The sequence below is a fragment of the Mycosarcoma maydis genome, chromosome 13 (genome assembly GCF_000328475.2).
Source record: "Mycosarcoma maydis chromosome 13, whole genome shotgun sequence".
Classification (NCBI taxonomy): Eukaryota; Fungi; Basidiomycota; class Ustilaginomycetes; order Ustilaginales; genus Mycosarcoma; species Mycosarcoma maydis.
Genome location: NC_026490.1, coordinates 240,687 through 257,353, shown reverse-complemented (window position 1 = coordinate 257,353; position 16,667 = coordinate 240,687). Strand labels below are relative to the sequence as shown.

Below are 16,667 nucleotides of genomic sequence, written 5' to 3'. Positions count from 1 at the left end.
CTCGCTTTCAGCGGCCCAAAGAATATAAAGTAGAGACCTTTTCGCACTAAGATCTTCAGGCTTGTCTTCATCTTTCCCATACTTGATACCCTTCCTCTCCTGGCTCACGTCGCAGCGATGGTCGCCTCCACCAGAGTGCTCCCCGAAGGGGCTGGCTGGGCTGTAGTTTGCGGTCTTGGCTTCTTCTTCGCGGCCTTTATGATCGTGCTCTCTTTCATTCAACAACGCTACACGAACCGTTCCATCAAGGACACGGACGAATTTGCCTCGGCTTCTCGATCCGTCAAGCCTGGCCTTGTCGCCGCGGGTATCTGCTCGGCTTGGACATGGTCATCCACGCTCCTTCAGTCCACTGCTGTGACTTATCGACTCGGCGTCAGCGGTGGCTACTGGTACGCTGGTGGTGCGACGATACAAATCTTGCTGTGCTCCATCATGGCATGTATGATCAAGCTCAACGCTCCGTTTTGTAGCACGTTCCTCGAAGTGTTGAGAGTACGATGGGGTAAGACGCTGCACTGCGTTTTTCTTTTCTTCGCGCTTGCAACCAACTTGCTCGTCTCCTCACAGCTCGTGGTTGGAGGATCTGCTGTAGCTGGTACACTCACCGGCATCCCCGTGCTTGCTGCCATCTGGCTCATCCCTCTCGGAGTAGCGTGCTATGTTCTGGTTGGAGGTATGCGCGCGACCTTACTTGCCGACTACACACACACCGTGGGACTTTTGATCATTATCTTCTTTTTCTTCTTCAAAGTCTGGGTCACGTCTCCCGAAATCGGAAGCGTTTCCAAGATGGTGACACTTCTTCAAGCATCAAACGACATTCCTCACAACGCATCGTCCAGTCCTCTCACCTTCCTGTCTCAAAGCGGGCTTGTGTTTGGAATCATTAATGTCATCGGAAATCTTGGCACGGTGTTCTGCGATCAGAGCTATCACCAGCGTTCCATTGCCTCGAACCCGGCCACGGCAGCTCGAGCTTTCCTTCTCGGAGGATCGGCGTGGTTTGCCATCCCTTTCCTCTTCTCGATGACCATGGGCCTGAGTGCACGCGCTCTCATGTACTCTGGAAATCCGTTGATGCCACTTCTGACCGAGGCAGATGTAACCGCAGGTCTTGCGGCGCCGGCATCTGGCGTGGCGCTCGCAGGAAAGGGCGGTGCAGTTGCCGTGCTCATCATTCTCTTCCTCGCTGTCACCTCGGCCTCTTCGGCGCAGCAGGTTGCTGTTGCATCCGTGCTTACTTTCGACGTCTACAAGCCATACATTCGTCCCGAGGCAACCAAGCGAGAAATCTTTCTCATGAGCCATGCTGGTGTCATCATCTGGGCGTTGGTTATGTCTCTGTTCGGTACGATCTTTCATTACGCCGGCATTTCACTCGGTTGGCTGTACCTGGCGCAGGGTATCATCATTGCTCCTGCCGTCGTGCCAATCTTCTGCGGTCTGGTGTGGAAGCGCACCAACAAGACTGCCTGTCTGGTGGGCATGATTGTCGGCGTCATCAGTGGCGTGATTACTTGGATCGTCACTGCGGCCACCCTGGAAGGCGAAGTGACGGTCGCCAGCACTGGAAAGGACTACCCTACACTCGCCGGCAACGTCGTTTCGCTGTTCATGTCGGCCATCATCACGCTGATTGGAAGCTTGATGCGACCAGAGACCGAGGACCACTTTGTGCTTACGCGCGCCATCAATGCTCCCGAAGATGTTGTTGAACGCATGAACGCAAACTCTAAGCGCAGCTCGTCTGGCTCTCCCGCCTCGCCAAGCACGCCTTTTGAAGAAAAGACGGCGTTTGACAGCGAAAAGACGGCCCCCTCTGTAGGTGCGGTGCCTTATACCACCGAGACAATCGACTACGTCAAAGCTGCCGGACTCGACGCTAACGAGCTCAGAAAGACACTCCGATTGACAAGCTGGATCAGCGTCATCGCTTCTTTCGTTTTGTGCGTTCTGATCCCTGCCTGCCTTGCTTCGCGTCGCGTCTGGAACGCGACCGGTCTCGCCGCTTACATCTGGATTGGCTTTATCTGGCTTGTATGGACAACGCTCGCTGTTGGTGTCTTGCCCATCTGGGAGTCGAGACACGAGCTGGCGGCTATTCTGCGCGGTATCGGAAAGGATCTTTCGGGCAAGAACGGAAAGTATGAGGAAACTAGCGAGAAGGCTGCGTTGTCGTAATCCTAGACTGCCTGGAAGCACTTTCTGTGCTGTAGAGGCTGCTTCCCGCTTAGCGCTAGATGTTTTGTACAACGTAGTCAAAAGTCATGTTGAAATGCTATACTATGTATTCGTGATTCACGATTGTACAAACAATTCACGACTCTCCGGCGGGCAGAGGTCAGAGAGCTGTTACCAATAACCACGAACGTTGTACAGGGTGAGTCGTGAGGTGACCGTGGTGCTTCTAGAATTCAAACTCAAGAGTCGTGAGTCACGAGTGCTTGGTGACAATTTCACGATTGATTCCAGATTCGTGATTCACGATTGACGTCGTTAGTTCTTAACACACAGCAGCAGCAGTGAGGCATTTTTGCTATCGTGCCGAAAACAGCCGAAATTTCGATCGCGTGTTGCTGCGCGCAGGGTCCAGTTGGCTCAGCTCTGGGTTGATGTGAACCTCACTTTGGACCTTGCTGTGCACCTGGTGCCTTGCCATCTCTCCATCACTTCGTACTACATCGATGATTGACACGCATCTGCCCTAAGGGCAGCCATTCACCAGCGTTGCAAGATACCAGCATCACAGCTCACTTCTCTTCGCACATAAGCGTCTAGGCTTTAGAAGAGAGGACCAGCCCTGCGATCTTCAACATGAATCGCTTTCCAGAGACCGATCCTTACGAGGTGCTTGGCCTCCCACAAGGCTGCAGCTCGTTCGATATCAGGATGGCATACAAGAAGCTAGCGCTCAAAAACCATCCAGACAGAGCACCGCCAGCCGAGAAAGAGCAGGCCACAGCGCGGTTCAAAGTGGTCGGAGAAGCCTACGAGCTCCTGTCCGATGATAGGAAGCGTCGCGAGTACGATGCATCCCGTTTAGGAAGCAGCCAAGGTTTTGGGCCAGCAGAAGAGTACCAGGACGACCTCAGTCGCAAACACTTTGGTACCAGTCCCGATGGCGTACCGTTTAGCTTTACGTGGGAGTCGAGCGCTGATTCAGCCAGAAGGGCGCAAGCGGGTCGACGTGCGGGTCGCCCGTTCGGTGTGGACGGATTTGATCCGTTTGAATTGTTCAACATGATGTTCACCAACGAGTTTAGGTCCACTAATGGTGGCGTTGGCAATGTGGGAGGCGGAAGAGGCGGTGGTCATGATCCATTTGGGATGATGAACTCCGGTCACCCGATGGGTGGCAGCATATTTGGTGATAACGATCCTTTCTTCCAGAACCATCGCAGGATGGCTGATTCAGTAGGATTCGGATTCGGCACACCGTTTGCAGCGACTAGAGGACCGTTTGGTCCTGCAATGGGTACGCAATTTGGTGATCCCTATGGTTCTGGTGGTCCCTTCGGCGCGGGCTTCGCTAGCAGCAGCAGCAGTAGTAGTAGTGGCAGCACAAGGATGTCGAGCACAACCTATGGCGGGTTTTCAGGGACAAGCGAAAGCACCACCACTCGCATCATTAACGGACACAAACAAACTGTCACGCGCAAAGTTGACGAGAATGGCAATGTGACGGTACACACCATAACGCCAGAGGGAAGCACGGTGCACGTCAACGGTCTGCAGCAAGAGCACCATCCGCTACTCGGAAATGCCGCGCCTGCTGCCTCGACGGCCTTACCTGGCAACAGCCATGCTAGGCGACCGAGCCACGTTGGAACCGCTGCCAACCCTATTGTGATTGACTCGGAGTCAGAACCTCCCAATCGCGCACGTGAGTATGGCGGATTGGGCTCGGGCGAATTCGATCTTTGAGTCGCAATAGGTGGATCGTTACCGAATTTGGTCCCCTCCCGTTTGTATCGCTTCTACCCTAAAGGTCTCATCTGCGGCGCAGCGCGCTTTCATGTCACATTATTGAGATCAGTCGTAATTCATGCCAAAGTATTTGTACGTCGAGTTATCCCAACGAAGTATGATTGCTATTGATACATTTGAGTTGAGTGGCAAAAGTACATATCTATTGCTTGATGCCCTTAGCCTCGAGCAACTTGCGCTCCTCTTCTTCGATCTGCTCGTCGATTTTGGCGCCTCGCGAGGGCTCGTTGCCATTAGCACGAGCGGCGTCAGTGGGCTTCTCGTCCTGCTTGGCCTTCTCAGCCCGAGCCTCCTCCTTTGCCTCCTTGCCCGCCTGAGCGAGCTTGTTCTTGATCGACTTTTCGTCTTTGGAATCGAGCGACTGGTGTGATTGGGGCTGACCCTTCTCATGGTCCTTTCGGTCATCGTCGTGATGCATGCCGACATCAGGGTTGGGGCCAGGCGCGTTGCGCTGGTCGCCATCGGCACTGTGTAAGGGTGCAGCGAGCAGATACGTCTTGTCAGTTTTTGTACTTGGACATATCGATCTTGATCAGTGTTGACTGGCACCGCATACTACTTACGTGTGGGTCTCGTACTGGGACTGGGTCGACATGTTGGAGGCTTTGTTCTTTCGACAAACTTGGAGTGATGAGGGAAAAGATCTGGTGTAAGGGATGAAAGCTGGAGCCAAAAGGTAACAAGACGAGTTATATACTCTTCACACACGGAAGCCCGGACGCTTGCTCGACGCTCCGTAGCGTCATGTAACAGTACAGTACTGCAAAGTTGCTACACGGCCTCGCCGAGAGCCTAGACGAGGGCCCGCCCACACGCAGCGTGGATCTATTCGTGATTCGATTTGCGCCCGCTGAGCAAATCGTGAGTCGTGACTGGCAAAAGACAAAGTCACACGCGGCGACCACTCAGCACTGCAGACTGAACGGTGCAGCTTCACGTCATTTCGTTTGGACATGTTGAATAAGTTGTCCGCGATCAGCTGTCAGGACAGACACAAGACGAGGCTTAAAATAGCAGTCTGTGCCAGGCCAAGGCAAGAAGCCGTCGCTGGGTCGATCTGCCTGCTCCGGAAGAACTCCTGTGGTGCAGTCTTCGATCTTTCCGGATCGTGTGAACGAGTGGTCGTTCCGCTGTCATGAATGCTGGAATCTCTGATTGGAGCTTCGGTCAGGCCGACGTCAGACTCACACTTGCGTCATAGGGCGCGCTACTCGTGACTCTGTGACTCTCAGTCGCACCCACGTGACCCTAACCCTAAGTGGAGGTCTCACTCGTGGCTGATTTTCTGTGTTACATTTTCCACCTCTCCGCGTCACGTTTTTGTGATGTAAAGTCGAACGACCTCACAGATAAGAATGTGTAAGACTGGTGACTGATGCTGCTTGGCTTAATTCGTGATTCGTGATTTGGCCACGTCTCACCAAGTTAACTCACTCACGACTAACTCGTGCTTGATGTTGGCGCCTCCCAAGAGCTTCACGCTTCTTGGACCCTGTCGAAACGCTCAACACGGTCCGCATTCACGATTTGTTGCCAGCAGCCAGAGCTCGCTCTCAAGGTCACAAAGACACAAAAGACGATGCTTCATGCTGCCTTCTCTCAGATCGACAGTCGCATGCATACCTTGATATGCACGGCAACACCTCACACGCATCCTCGCCCGGAGGCGTAGAGTCGGATCAATCTTCACGTTATACCTCCGCAAGGTCTCGCCCCAGATCACGACCACGCACTCACCACCAACGAGGATTGGGTCAAGACTCGGACGAGGATACGACAAGCATCCAAATGGACGAATACGAGCTGGACCACCGTCCAGGAGGATCGAGCAAGCGTCATGTCGACAACGTAAAAAGCGCTGATAATGAGGACGAGGAAGACTTGGAACAGGGAGAAGATGCTCTTATGCTTGGGCCAGCTTCAGCTTCGGCGTCGGGTCTTGATGAACATGGAGAGGCGTACGAGCTCGGCCGCAGCAAACCAAAACATCGCGCTGGTCGCAGACACGTATCGACAGGATCCATTTCAGACAAGTACGATCCCGATGATCCGATGCATCTCGTCAGCAAGGCGGTGCCCGAACATGACGATCCTACACTTCCAGCGCTTACTTGGAGAGCATTGCTCATCGGCTCCTTCTTCTGTGTGATCGGGGCAGCAATAGCACAGCTCTTCTTCTACAAATCCAACTCGCCCTCCTTTAGCAGCTACTTTGTCATCTTGATATCACTCCCCATGGGCCGATGGCTAGCAAATCGCTTACCGGAGCGAACGATCAAAGTTAGCAGGTGGTCGGTGCAGCTCAACCCGGGTCCCTTCAGCATCAAAGAGCATATGCTGGTTGCCATCATCGCCTCCTCTGGTGCCACCTCTGCATACGCTAGCGATATTATCAACATCCAGGAGCTCTTTTATCATCAACACATGAACTGGCTCTCTTCGCTCACACTCCTCATCACTACACAGGTGCTTGGCTTCGGTTTCGCCGGTATGGTAACGAATCTCCTCGTCAAACCAACGTCGATGATCTGGCCGAGCACGCTTGTCACCACGTCACTGTTCCATACTCTGCACGACAAGCAAGCACCCAACAACCGAGCCAGGCTGCGTCTGTTCGCTTTCGCGTTTGTCGCCATCTACGTCTATCAGTTTCTCCCAGCTTTGCTTGCTCCCACACTATCCAGCGTTGCCATGCTCTGCTTGGTCGACAACAAGATTCCTGCGTTCCGATTTCTCAGCTCCGGCTATCACGGTCTTGGCTTTCTCAACCTCACATTCGATTGGAATGCCGCCGGTATGAGCGGGCCCTTTTACCAACCGTGGTGGGCAGCACTCAACTTTTACGCCGGCTTCGCAGGTATGATGTACATCGCCATGCCCATCCTCTACTGGGGCTTCAATTTTTGGAACGCGCAGTCTTTCCCAGAGATCCTCAGCGCCGGCCTCTACAACAAGGAGTACAAAAAGTTTGCCGTCGACACGCTGCTCAACAAGGATAACACGCTCAACGCACAGGCGTGGGAGACGCAGAAGCCAATGCTGCTCACTCCGTACTTTGCGCTCTCGTACGGCTTAGGCTTTGCGACTTTGACGAGCACCGTCACACACGTTCTGCTTTGGCATTGGAAGGACATCAAGAAGGCTGCGAGCAATGATGTGCACGACGACGTGCACAATCGGCTCATGCGAGCTTATCAACCTGTACCGCGTCGGTGGTACGCCACCACTTTTGCACTGACCACTGCTGCGGCTGTCATGCTGGTTGTGCTGACGCCTGCTCTGCAACTCCCCGTGTGGGCGTTGCTGCTGGCTATCGTGATGGGGTTGCTGTTCATTGCACCACTCGGTATCCTGCGTGCCGTCTCGGATACTGGTGTGGGCCTCAACATCATTTCTGAATTCGTCATCGGATACATTATGCCGGGCAATCCTATCGGCAACATCCTGTTCAAGACCATGGCGTATATGTCGCTGAACCAGGCGCTCGATCTGGTGAATGATCTCAAGCTTGGACATTACATTAAAATCCCTCCTAAGCACATGTTTGTCGCCCAATTGTGGGGGACCATGATTGGCTGTGTGGTCAATTTGACCGTTGTCAACATTGTGCTCGATCCTGCTTCGGGTTATCGTGCCTTTTTGGATGGTACGGTGGAAGATCCGTCGGGGCAGTGGGATGGAAGGAAAGTGCACATCTTCTTCTCCGCTTCCGTCATCTGGGGTCTCGTGGGTCCTGCCGAGTTCTTCTCTGGCGATTATCGTAAGCTGTATTCTGGATTCCTGTTTGGTGCACTTTTGCCTCTGATCCCTTACTTCTTGCACAGGAGGTACAAGCTGAAATGGTTGCCAAAAGTGGCCTTTCCGATCATCCTGCATTCGGCCGCTTTGCCACCCGCCGTTCCGACCAACGTCATCATGACCGGGTTCTTTTTCTCCTGGTTGTCGCAAAAGCACTTGCGCGAGAAACACCCGGTATGGTTCGAAAAGTTCAACTACGTCTTGTCAGCTGCACTGGATGCTGGGAGCAGCGTCAATGCGCTCACCATCTTTGTGCTCACTATCAGCTTGCTCAAGTATGCACCCGTGCCACATTGGGCAGCCAATCCGCTTCAGGATGCTGAACATTGTAAACCTAGCAAATAGATTCGAGGTCCTTGACAAGCGCAGTCGCAAAGTGTAATGTTGGCGTGACATACCTAGCAGTTCGCCTGATGGCTGGAGCACGTCTCATCTGAGCTTTTGAGCCGTGACTGTGAAGAGAACGAGAGGTGGCACGGTCGTGTTGATGACAAGATCGGGCTCTGATGGATAGACGAAAAAACAAACGAATGATGGCCGAGCAATACTAACACAAATACACAGAATCAAGAAGGGAAGAAAAGACACAAGTGGTCAGAAAGAGGAGGTACAAGCGCTCGAGAGTTGACGTTGGGCAAAGCTCCAACAGCTCAGTAGCCTCCACGACCGCGACCACGACCACCGAAACCACCCCTTGCACCTGCGGCTCCACCGCGTCCACCGCTGAATGCACCGCCTCGTCCACCGCCGAATGCGCCTCGTCCACCGCCGCGTGGAGCGCCGAATCCGCCGCCCCTTGCGCCACCGCGTCCACCACCGAACCCACCACGACCTCTTGGTGCACCACGTCCGCCGCCAAATCCACCCCTTCCACCAGCAGCACCACCTCGTGCTCCTCCCTTCTTCTTTGGTGCTTTTGTCAACGACTTTGGTTTGGGCAGGAACCGCTCGATCGGCAACAGCTTGTCGCCGGAAATGTACACCTTGTCGTCGGCCTTGAAGGATGTCGCAACCATGCCCGGATCCATCTTCACTGTGAAGAACACTTCGTTGATCGGGCCGAGGATTTCGTCCACTTTTCCAATCTGCGATTTGTTTTCCAGGCTGTCGAGAAAGTCAAGAGTGCAAGCAAGCAGGAAAGAGGAGTCAGCATGACGACACTCGCAGAACAAGAATCTCACGAAACGCAGAACGAGCATCCTTCAGTACAAGCTGAAGCGAGCAACAGTGTCGTAAAAACGTACTAGATGGGGGCGTTAAAGTATGGGACGTGCTTGGCATCGGTTGACTGGCAGAGCATCTCGCCCTCAACAGCATGCATAAAGCTTCCCATGGGCTGCACTGTCTCGGGAGGGCCAGCGTTAGCGTAGCCGCCACGTCCGCCACCGCCAAAGCCACCACGTCCGCCTCGAGAAGAGAAGCCGCCGCGTCCACCACGGTCTCCGCCTCCACGTCCTCCTCCACGGAACGACATGCTAATCAATCAGTGTATACGTGTGTAATGTCAAGTAGATGGTCCTTGCAAATCGAAGCTTTGAGCCGGGAAATCAGCGATCGATCCGAGGAACGCAGCGTCAATCCGTGATGCGTTCTGGGCCGTGTTCGAGGTCGAGAACGGCGTCGAGTAAGCAGAGGTAAGAGGGTGATGATGGTGAGCAAGCTTCTGTCGACGTTAGCGAAAAGCGTTGATGCGCTCGTTTCCTGGCTGCAAAATATCAAGAACGAGAAAAAGTCAAAAATTTCGCTTTGGGTGACACTTCTTCCTAAACTTACAATTGGCGAAACGACGTGTTAACATCAGAACCTGTCGTCAGTGCCGCAAGCACGCATACTCACGACTCGTGACTGGGCGTGGGGAAAAAAAAATCCAAAATCCACCTTCAAAGTGCGGAGCCGACCAAGTCACAAGTCACGAGTGTAACATATCGCACGAGAATAGCTTGCTCCACTCAGCTCGAATTAAGAAAGTAGGGTCCAACTCTTTGACGGCCTTTGAGTTGCTTCTGGTCATTAGCTGCTCAGCACTCACGACTCACACCAGCCTTCTCCGAAAGCCCATCGACGATGGCCAAACTCATCCCCAATCTCAACTCATCGCGCTGAGACAGCTCGCAAGCATGTCTCTTTCCGATCTCCTCGACATCTCGTGTACCGTCCGGCGAGACAAGGCACGCGCACAGAATCTGCTCCCAACTCCCTCATCCACCACTTCAACCCCAGCCCGCTTGTGCAACATCTGCTACGCAAAGCCTGCCTCGTACAATTGTCCCAGGTGCAACACCCCATTCTGCTCTTTAGTCTGCTTCCGTAGAAGCGAGCATCAAGAATGTTCCGCTTCATTCAGCTCGACGGAGATAAGTCGTGTGTCGGGATCGAGTCACTTCCTAGCTGAAGAGAAGGATCGATCCAAGGTCGTCGATATCCTGGCGCGGCTGGAAAAAAACGAGAAGGAAGCTAGAGAAATACAAGAGCACTTGTGCGAGGACGAACTCGATAGTGACGAGGAACACGAACATGACGAGACGGCTGCAGATGTACGAGCCAATATTACCGCCGAGCAGATCGAAGCCGCTTCGACAGATACACTGCTCGCCATGCTAACGCCGAAAGAGAGACAAACCTTTCTGGAGGCAGTCAAGAACCCACAATCGACGGCATCATTGATGCAACGACTTGACCGCAAAGCCGAACGACATGCGCGAACCGAAACGGCTTCATCAACGCCACAAGGTGTTCTGGTCGCATCGCAGTCGGCATCAGAAGGCATCCCGCAACAGCTAAATGTCAGACGAGAGTGGCAATCCATTCCTTGGTTTGAAAAGCCCGAGACTATCCCACCTTTTCTCGGCAGGCCATCAGAACAGCTTACTGCCTTCATACACTTACTCGAAAGAGGCCTTTCGGCTGAACGGCTTGGCTCTCCGTCGGTCGATCTCGTATACAATTTGTGCGCCGTTCTCATGGCATACACCTATACTCTCAGAAAAATGGACATTGTAAGCTTGTCAGAGCTTACTTCAGAACACAAGACCGTCGAGGGTCAATCTCTGGCTTCGTCGAGCCCAGTGTCGTTCCGTGACCCCGCATCCAAATTTGAGCCGCAACGTTGGCAGCAAGACGACGATGAGGAGCCACCGCCACTGGAGCCCGATGCACCGATCAGCTATCGACCAGGTCGTACCCCCGCATCATCTGCCACAGAATCCAATGCGTCGACCATGGATGACAAGCTTGCGACAGCCGAACAGGCTTTTGACAAGCTCAGTAGTCTTGTCCCCTTCCTGTTTGCTCCACTGGCACCTTTCAGCACCAACGTCATCGCAGGTGCCCACAGCGATCACTCCAAACTGGTTCTTAGCTCGCTCGCTGATTCATCAATGTGGCTTCTCTCCAGGCTATCGCTCGAATCAGATGTCGGCCATGGCGGTGTTGACGCCATATCTCTGCAGCTGTTGCAAGATCTCGCAAAGATCATGACGCGCGATCCGCTTGTTCCCACGTTTGCACAAGTGCACCAAGTCGAGCCGAAATACCGCATAGCATCCAAGCTCGCCTCGCTGTCGCCACAGCAAGCATTCTCGGCTGCACAAATCCCGCTTCTGCTCAATGCGGTTGCAGACATCCATTCGTTCCTCAATCATCTGCCATCCACCTTAACAGCCCCATCGTCCATATCGTCAATAACACGCATCAAGTCAAAGCAGATCAAGCTCGCGCAGCGTAAACTCTGCTTCTACCTTTGTAGCGTCATCAAAGGCGATCACATACAAATGCCAAGAGCAAGTTCCACCCTGACCGCTCAGCTGCAAGACTCTATTCAGGATTTGCGCAATTGCATCCATGCGTCGAACCAAGCAGACAAGATCGCAACAGCCGTCAATCTGATCGACAAGAAAGCTGCGCCAACGCCCATGATACTCAGCATCAATTAAAAAATCATCTTCCAGTCCTTTGCATCACCTGGGCCAGCGGCCGTCTTCTCTCGTGTATGCATTCAATCATTATACCCTAATCTTCATTCTTCACTTCGACAAACAACGATATGCTTGTGTCGTGACGATAGGACAAGTGAGAATAGTGCATTCACCATTGACATGAGCGGACAGAGGACAGGACAGTACGTACAAGAGTGAAAGCTAACAACTTTGACGAGATCAGAGACAGGGGACAAACATAGACAAGTCACCGTCGACAGACATGTGGTTCGTCTTTGGAGCTGCAGGTCAGTCAAACGCGTTCGCCCTTCAGCGGGCCTCGTAGATGACGTGCATAGAGGTGTCAATGGGAAGCGGGTACTCGGCGCCATGGTTACTGATAAAGTAGGGCAACTTCTGGTTGGGAGTCGGACCCGCATCGTTGACAACAGGAGGTGGACCAGCAGGAGCCAAGCGAAGACCGTTGTGCTTGAAGAACTGCTTAGCAATGGCAGGAAGGGCAATTTCGAGAATCGACTGGCTGGGTGCATCGCCGAGACCAAGACGGACGGGCGCCTTGCTGCTCGGGTTAAAACGCTCGGGATCGTTCGATAGCTTTGGATCGCGGTACAGAGCCGAAGGGGAAATGTAAACGCCGTCGCCCACTTGCACGTACACCTTGTTTGCGACCACGTCGGGGAGAGCCACCGCCTGGAGCGCAAACTTGGCTTGCGGCGGGGTGATGCTGTTGAGTCGGTAAGCCTCCATAATGCGGTGGCGCAGCTCAGCATTTGAGACAGGGTCGTTCTTCTGGGCCAGCTGGTACATGACCGAAAGGTGCTCGGCATTCTCCTCCTGGAAGAACCATTTAAACGCCTGCATGAGTACAAGCGAGTGCGTTGCCGTCAGCGACACCATCATGTGCAGGCAGTCTTTGACGAGCTCGTCGTTGCTCTTTCCTGAAGCAAAGATCGTGTGGTAGAAGTGCCTAGCCATGCCGTTAGCAGCAAGGTTGCCGGGGCCACCGACAATGTTTGATATGTTCTGCACAAGAGCAAACACGGGCGACAGAATGCCGTCCACCGTGTGAAGACGTGCCCAAAGAAGCGTCTTGAGACGACGCGTGCAAGCTTCGGACTCCTCCTCGAGCTGCCATGTCTGATGACCCTGGAAGTCAAACGAGCCATACATGGCGTAGGCGAGAGGCTTGGCAAGTGCCGAGGAGAGCTCATCGGGCGACATGCCGAGATGCAGGCCATGACTGCCAGGCGTGGGCAGCGCAAAGAGCTTCGACGTGAACTGAGCCGAGACCGTGTTGACAACCTCGAGCAGATCAACGATGCGCTGACGACCCGTAGGCGAAAACGAGACGCTTCGATTCTTCATCACATTGAGGGTGTTGATGCTGTAGAAGTCCGTCACTTCATCTTGCCAACGTGGGATTGAGGCTAGCGCCGAGGACATCAGGCTCTCGTCATACGACATGGGTGGCAGCGCAGTAAAGTATCGGCTGTCTTCCAGAATGTCCTTGCTCGCTGAATACGATTCAATGGCGTACCATCGGCGAGCAGGCGCAGGGTAAGCTGTGTCGTAGTGCTCGATCACACGCTTGCCCTTGAGCATTTCGATGGTCTTCTCGGGCACGCGGAAGGGGTAGAGCGCATAGATCGAGTTGTACGGGAACTGACCAGGTAGCGTAGCCATGATGAGCTTGCCCATCATGCCGTGACTGCCAGGCTGAGGTGTGGTGCAGTACTCATAGCCGGCGCTCGTCAGATTGGACGTCGAAAAGTCGTTCGTGTAGAAGCGGTCGCCGCGGGTCAGGGCAGCAGCGTCGCTGAGAATTCCTCGCGAGATGGTGTAACCGGGGCAGAGACCACTTCCAGGGATACTGGGCTTGGCCTCTTCCGCCATCAGGCCAGGATAGAGCTCGAGATTGTCAATGTCGCCGTAGAGCATCTCCGCTGCCTTCGAAATTCTGGGATCAGGATTCCACTCGCTGAACGAAGAATAGGTCTTGAGGCCCAAAAAGTGTCGGAACTCGTTCATGGTGCACATAGCCCAATCCTTGCGAGCCGTGATCATGCCGAGGATTTCGATGGGACGGAACCAGCTGGGATGTCCACGAGCACGGAAAGCTGCAGCCACGTCCGACACGGCATCCTTGATGACCTGTGCTAGCAATCCATCGTCGAACTTGCCCTGGGCGTCGCGCTCCCAGCCATGAAGGTTCCACTCGCTCGGATCCGTGTCAAGGAAAGAGACCTTGAGGCCCGCGGCTGCTTCGACGAACTCTCTGGGACCCACATCTTCAGGTCTCTTGCCGGGAAACTGAGATTCGAGGAAGTCGTTCATCCACTTTTCGTCGTTCTGCGACACAGCTGCGTGCCATCGGTAGAGAATCGAGAACTCGGCAGCGACGGAATTACCAATGCCACGTTCAAGAGCACCTGGTCCGCCGACACCCTTGATCACGTTCAAGGGGTCGACAAACCATTCCGAGTCGTTGGTGTTGAGAATGACTGGAATATAGTCACGTAGGATAATATGCAGGAAGAGGCCGCAGTTGACCAGACGTGCAATGCCAAACAGCTCCTCATCAAGCGGCTCACCTTCGAGATCGTCAAAACGGTGGTTTTCATTGACCTCGTAGAGGCGCTTGGCGATGAAGTTGTGGTTACGACTGAACAGCACTGCGAGTGCGGCCGTTGCGGGCGGCATCATGGCCATACGCCAGTCGCCGACGGCATCAGCCTTGAGAAGGCCGAGCGTGCCCGTGCGCACACGCCTTTGCTCTTCTTGATTGGCACCGTAGACCACCTGCAAGTCGAGATAAGATGAGTGCTCGTTGTACGCCGAATGTGCGCCTGGCTGTCGGGTGGTGGAAAAGATGTCGTGAATGATAATGTTGGCAAAGTTGAACAGCAGTGAGCTGATGCCAGTCGGGTGAGGTTCAAAGCTGTCTCGTGCTAGGAGGAGGTCGTAAACAGTGCCGGGGTCTGGTAGGTTGACCTGCTGCGGCTGCATGCGCTGGACGTTGCGCGAGTAGGGCTGGCCTGATGCACCGAGCTTGGGACTCATGACATTGTTGTCAGAGCCATCGGGGCGTCGAAAGCGATGCTCGGAACCCATGAAGGAGACGGCTGGATGTGGCAGATCGCCCCAAATGATCTTGATCAAGGTGTCTGATAGAGTTCGGCTGATATTAGAAGAGACGGGCATGCTGGCGAGCAGAGTGACAATCTGCTCGAGCAGGAGCTTTCGGTCATCTAAACCTCCGCCCGTGAGACCAGACACGAGTAGGTTGGGCGCTTGACCGAGCAGCTTGACATCGTTAACGATCCTGCTGCGGTTGAGCTGGTCCACCAAGCTCTGCAACGCCTCGACCGACGAAGTGGCTGCCGACGAAGTCTTTTGCTGAGCGTACTTCAAGGTGTTTTGCGCCTTTTTGTGCCCGTCAGTAGCGGAAAGACCTGCCGCATCGGTGGTCTGAGATACCTTGTCCTGGACGAACAATTTCATCTGCAAAAAGAGCGAAAAGCAAGAGATAGAATCCCACGGTCAAAATGCAATTTGAGCATTGAACGGACAGTAGCAAAGGCATTCGGGAAGAGAGCAAAACTTTGGTGAGGACGTACCTGCGCCAACTTGTCTGTGGTCATGGTTGACATCGTCGTAATCGTGTCGAGTAGCACGACTACCGTGGAAGGAGTGTTCTGAAGCCGACGTCCAGCTGAAAGAAGATGCTGTGGAGGACTGGAGGAAGCGTACGGGCGACTTGGACAGAAGGAGGACGCGCAAAGGAGCCAAGTATGCAATCACGGATGGTCGTGAGGAGTTTTATACATCTTGGCCCCGCGTGAGAGCAGCGCTTAGGGTCATGAGACGAGAGGGGTGCACCTTGGAACTTCGACCGTGGGGCATCGAGCTTTTCGAGCTTTGACCGTCCTTTCTCCGTCAACTGAGCTCGTCTGGGATGCTTTGGAGGCTTTGACCAAGAAGCTGCGACTGGAAGACAGACAGTCGATGCTTCCTTCGGAGTTGAACGCGGAGCGGAATCGTGCAGCAGACAATCTATCCAACTTTTTTCTCGAGACAGTCGTGACTGGAACCTTTCGGCTAAGAACAAGACTGCAGACCTGCCGAAGCTTCGCCTTGTCGCTTAGCGCCGCCAAATTGGCCTCACCGGGCTTGTCTTCCACCCGGCCTGACGGAGCAGGCGCTGAAGCTGACCTTGCGATGAACAAATCTTTGAGCGAACACTGTACGCATGTCAGCACGGGCTGTCGAGTGTCCAGCAATCGGTTTTTCTCACGCCCACGTTCGGCCAAGCCATGCACAGTAAGGCCTGTATGAGGACTTAAGAATCCCTCTCAGGCTTGTTAGCCACCGGAGCATTCTGGTTGATCACAAAGCCTTGGACTGAGCACTCACAATCGTAAATCACCTGGCGAACTCCCTTCGTGTTGTCGCGGTAAATCCGCCAGCTGGCCACGCTACCGGTGCGGCGGGATTGACTTGATTTGAGATCACAGACAAACGCCTGTACATCAGCGAGCCTTTCTTGGCGAGCGGTCGAATTCAATGACGCTGATTGCAAAGCATGCAGCAAGTGTCTGGGTGGATGAACGAGCAGGGCACTGAGCTTGTGTTCAACGCTAAAGTGAAGTGCACGCCAATTGTGAATGATGTCCGCATCAGTCGTGAGTCGTGAGTCTTGCCTGTCCGACTCTCCACGCTCACCTGGACCCTGACCGGCGCGCCGCAGAGCCATTCACGATTCTTGTCTCCTGTTTTCGAGCTTTTTGAAACATCAGGCGCGAGTCCCGACATGCGAAGACGGTCCCGTGTTACAGGAAAAACTCGAAACCTTAAAAAAGCCAACATCTCGCAGGAGGAAGGAAAGCGCTACGGTAAGATCCCCCCATTTCCTCTCAGACACGAGACTGGAAGGAAGCCTCGGCA

At 54.0% G+C, this 16,667-nt stretch overlaps 8 protein-coding genes across 8 annotated transcripts; 4 read left to right on the top strand and 4 right to left on the bottom strand.

Annotated features, from left to right (window-relative positions):
* Positions 1 to 117: 117 nt before the first annotated feature.
* dur3-3 (putative urea permease) lies at positions 118 to 2,184 on the top strand (the record flags this gene model as incomplete). The annotated part of the gene is made up of 1 exon (XM_011392584.1): positions 118 to 2,184. One exon carries the CDS (start codon positions 118 to 120, stop codon positions 2,182 to 2,184), a length of 2,067 nt encoding a protein of 688 aa, XP_011390886.1.
* Positions 2,185 to 2,817: 633 nt separating this feature from the next.
* On the top strand, positions 2,818 to 3,927 carry UMAG_04576 (uncharacterized protein; the record flags this gene model as incomplete). Its single annotated transcript, XM_011392583.1, has 1 exon — positions 2,818 to 3,927. One exon carries the CDS (start codon positions 2,818 to 2,820, stop codon positions 3,925 to 3,927), a length of 1,110 nt encoding a protein of 369 aa, XP_011390885.1.
* Positions 3,928 to 4,132: 205 nt separating this feature from the next.
* Positions 4,133 to 4,585, bottom strand: UMAG_04575 (uncharacterized protein; the record flags this gene model as incomplete). Its single annotated transcript, XM_011392582.1, has 2 exons — positions 4,133 to 4,457; positions 4,554 to 4,585. The coding sequence occupies 2 exons, from the start codon at positions 4,583 to 4,585 to the stop codon at positions 4,133 to 4,135; spliced, it is 357 nt and encodes a 118-aa protein (XP_011390884.1).
* A 1,034-nt stretch (positions 4,586 to 5,619) lies between these two features.
* Positions 5,620 to 8,133, top strand: opt1 (putative high-affinity glutathione transporter; the record flags this gene model as incomplete). Its single annotated transcript, XM_011392664.1, has 1 exon — positions 5,620 to 8,133. The coding sequence occupies one exon, from the start codon at positions 5,620 to 5,622 to the stop codon at positions 8,131 to 8,133; it is 2,514 nt and encodes an 837-aa protein (XP_011390966.1).
* A 305-nt stretch (positions 8,134 to 8,438) lies between these two features.
* On the bottom strand, positions 8,439 to 9,262 carry UMAG_04573 (putative H/ACA snoRNP pseudouridylase subunit GAR1; the record flags this gene model as incomplete). Its single annotated transcript, XM_011392581.1, has 2 exons — positions 8,439 to 8,892; positions 9,033 to 9,262. The coding sequence occupies 2 exons, from the start codon at positions 9,260 to 9,262 to the stop codon at positions 8,439 to 8,441; spliced, it is 684 nt and encodes a 227-aa protein (XP_011390883.1).
* A 643-nt stretch (positions 9,263 to 9,905) lies between these two features.
* Positions 9,906 to 11,720, top strand: UMAG_04572 (uncharacterized protein; the record flags this gene model as incomplete). Its single annotated transcript, XM_011392580.1, has 1 exon — positions 9,906 to 11,720. One exon carries the CDS (start codon positions 9,906 to 9,908, stop codon positions 11,718 to 11,720), a length of 1,815 nt encoding a protein of 604 aa, XP_011390882.1.
* A 312-nt stretch (positions 11,721 to 12,032) lies between these two features.
* Positions 12,033 to 15,373, bottom strand: UMAG_12271 (putative dioxygenase Ssp1; the record flags this gene model as incomplete). Its single annotated transcript, XM_011392717.1, has 2 exons — positions 12,033 to 15,224; positions 15,341 to 15,373. The coding sequence occupies 2 exons, from the start codon at positions 15,371 to 15,373 to the stop codon at positions 12,033 to 12,035; spliced, it is 3,225 nt and encodes a 1,074-aa protein (XP_011391019.1).
* A 689-nt stretch (positions 15,374 to 16,062) lies between these two features.
* On the bottom strand, positions 16,063 to 16,476 carry UMAG_04570 (uncharacterized protein; the record flags this gene model as incomplete). The annotated part of the gene is made up of 1 exon (XM_011392579.1): positions 16,063 to 16,476. One exon carries the CDS (start codon positions 16,474 to 16,476, stop codon positions 16,063 to 16,065), a length of 414 nt encoding a protein of 137 aa, XP_011390881.1.
* Positions 16,477 to 16,667: the final 191 nt, after the last annotated feature.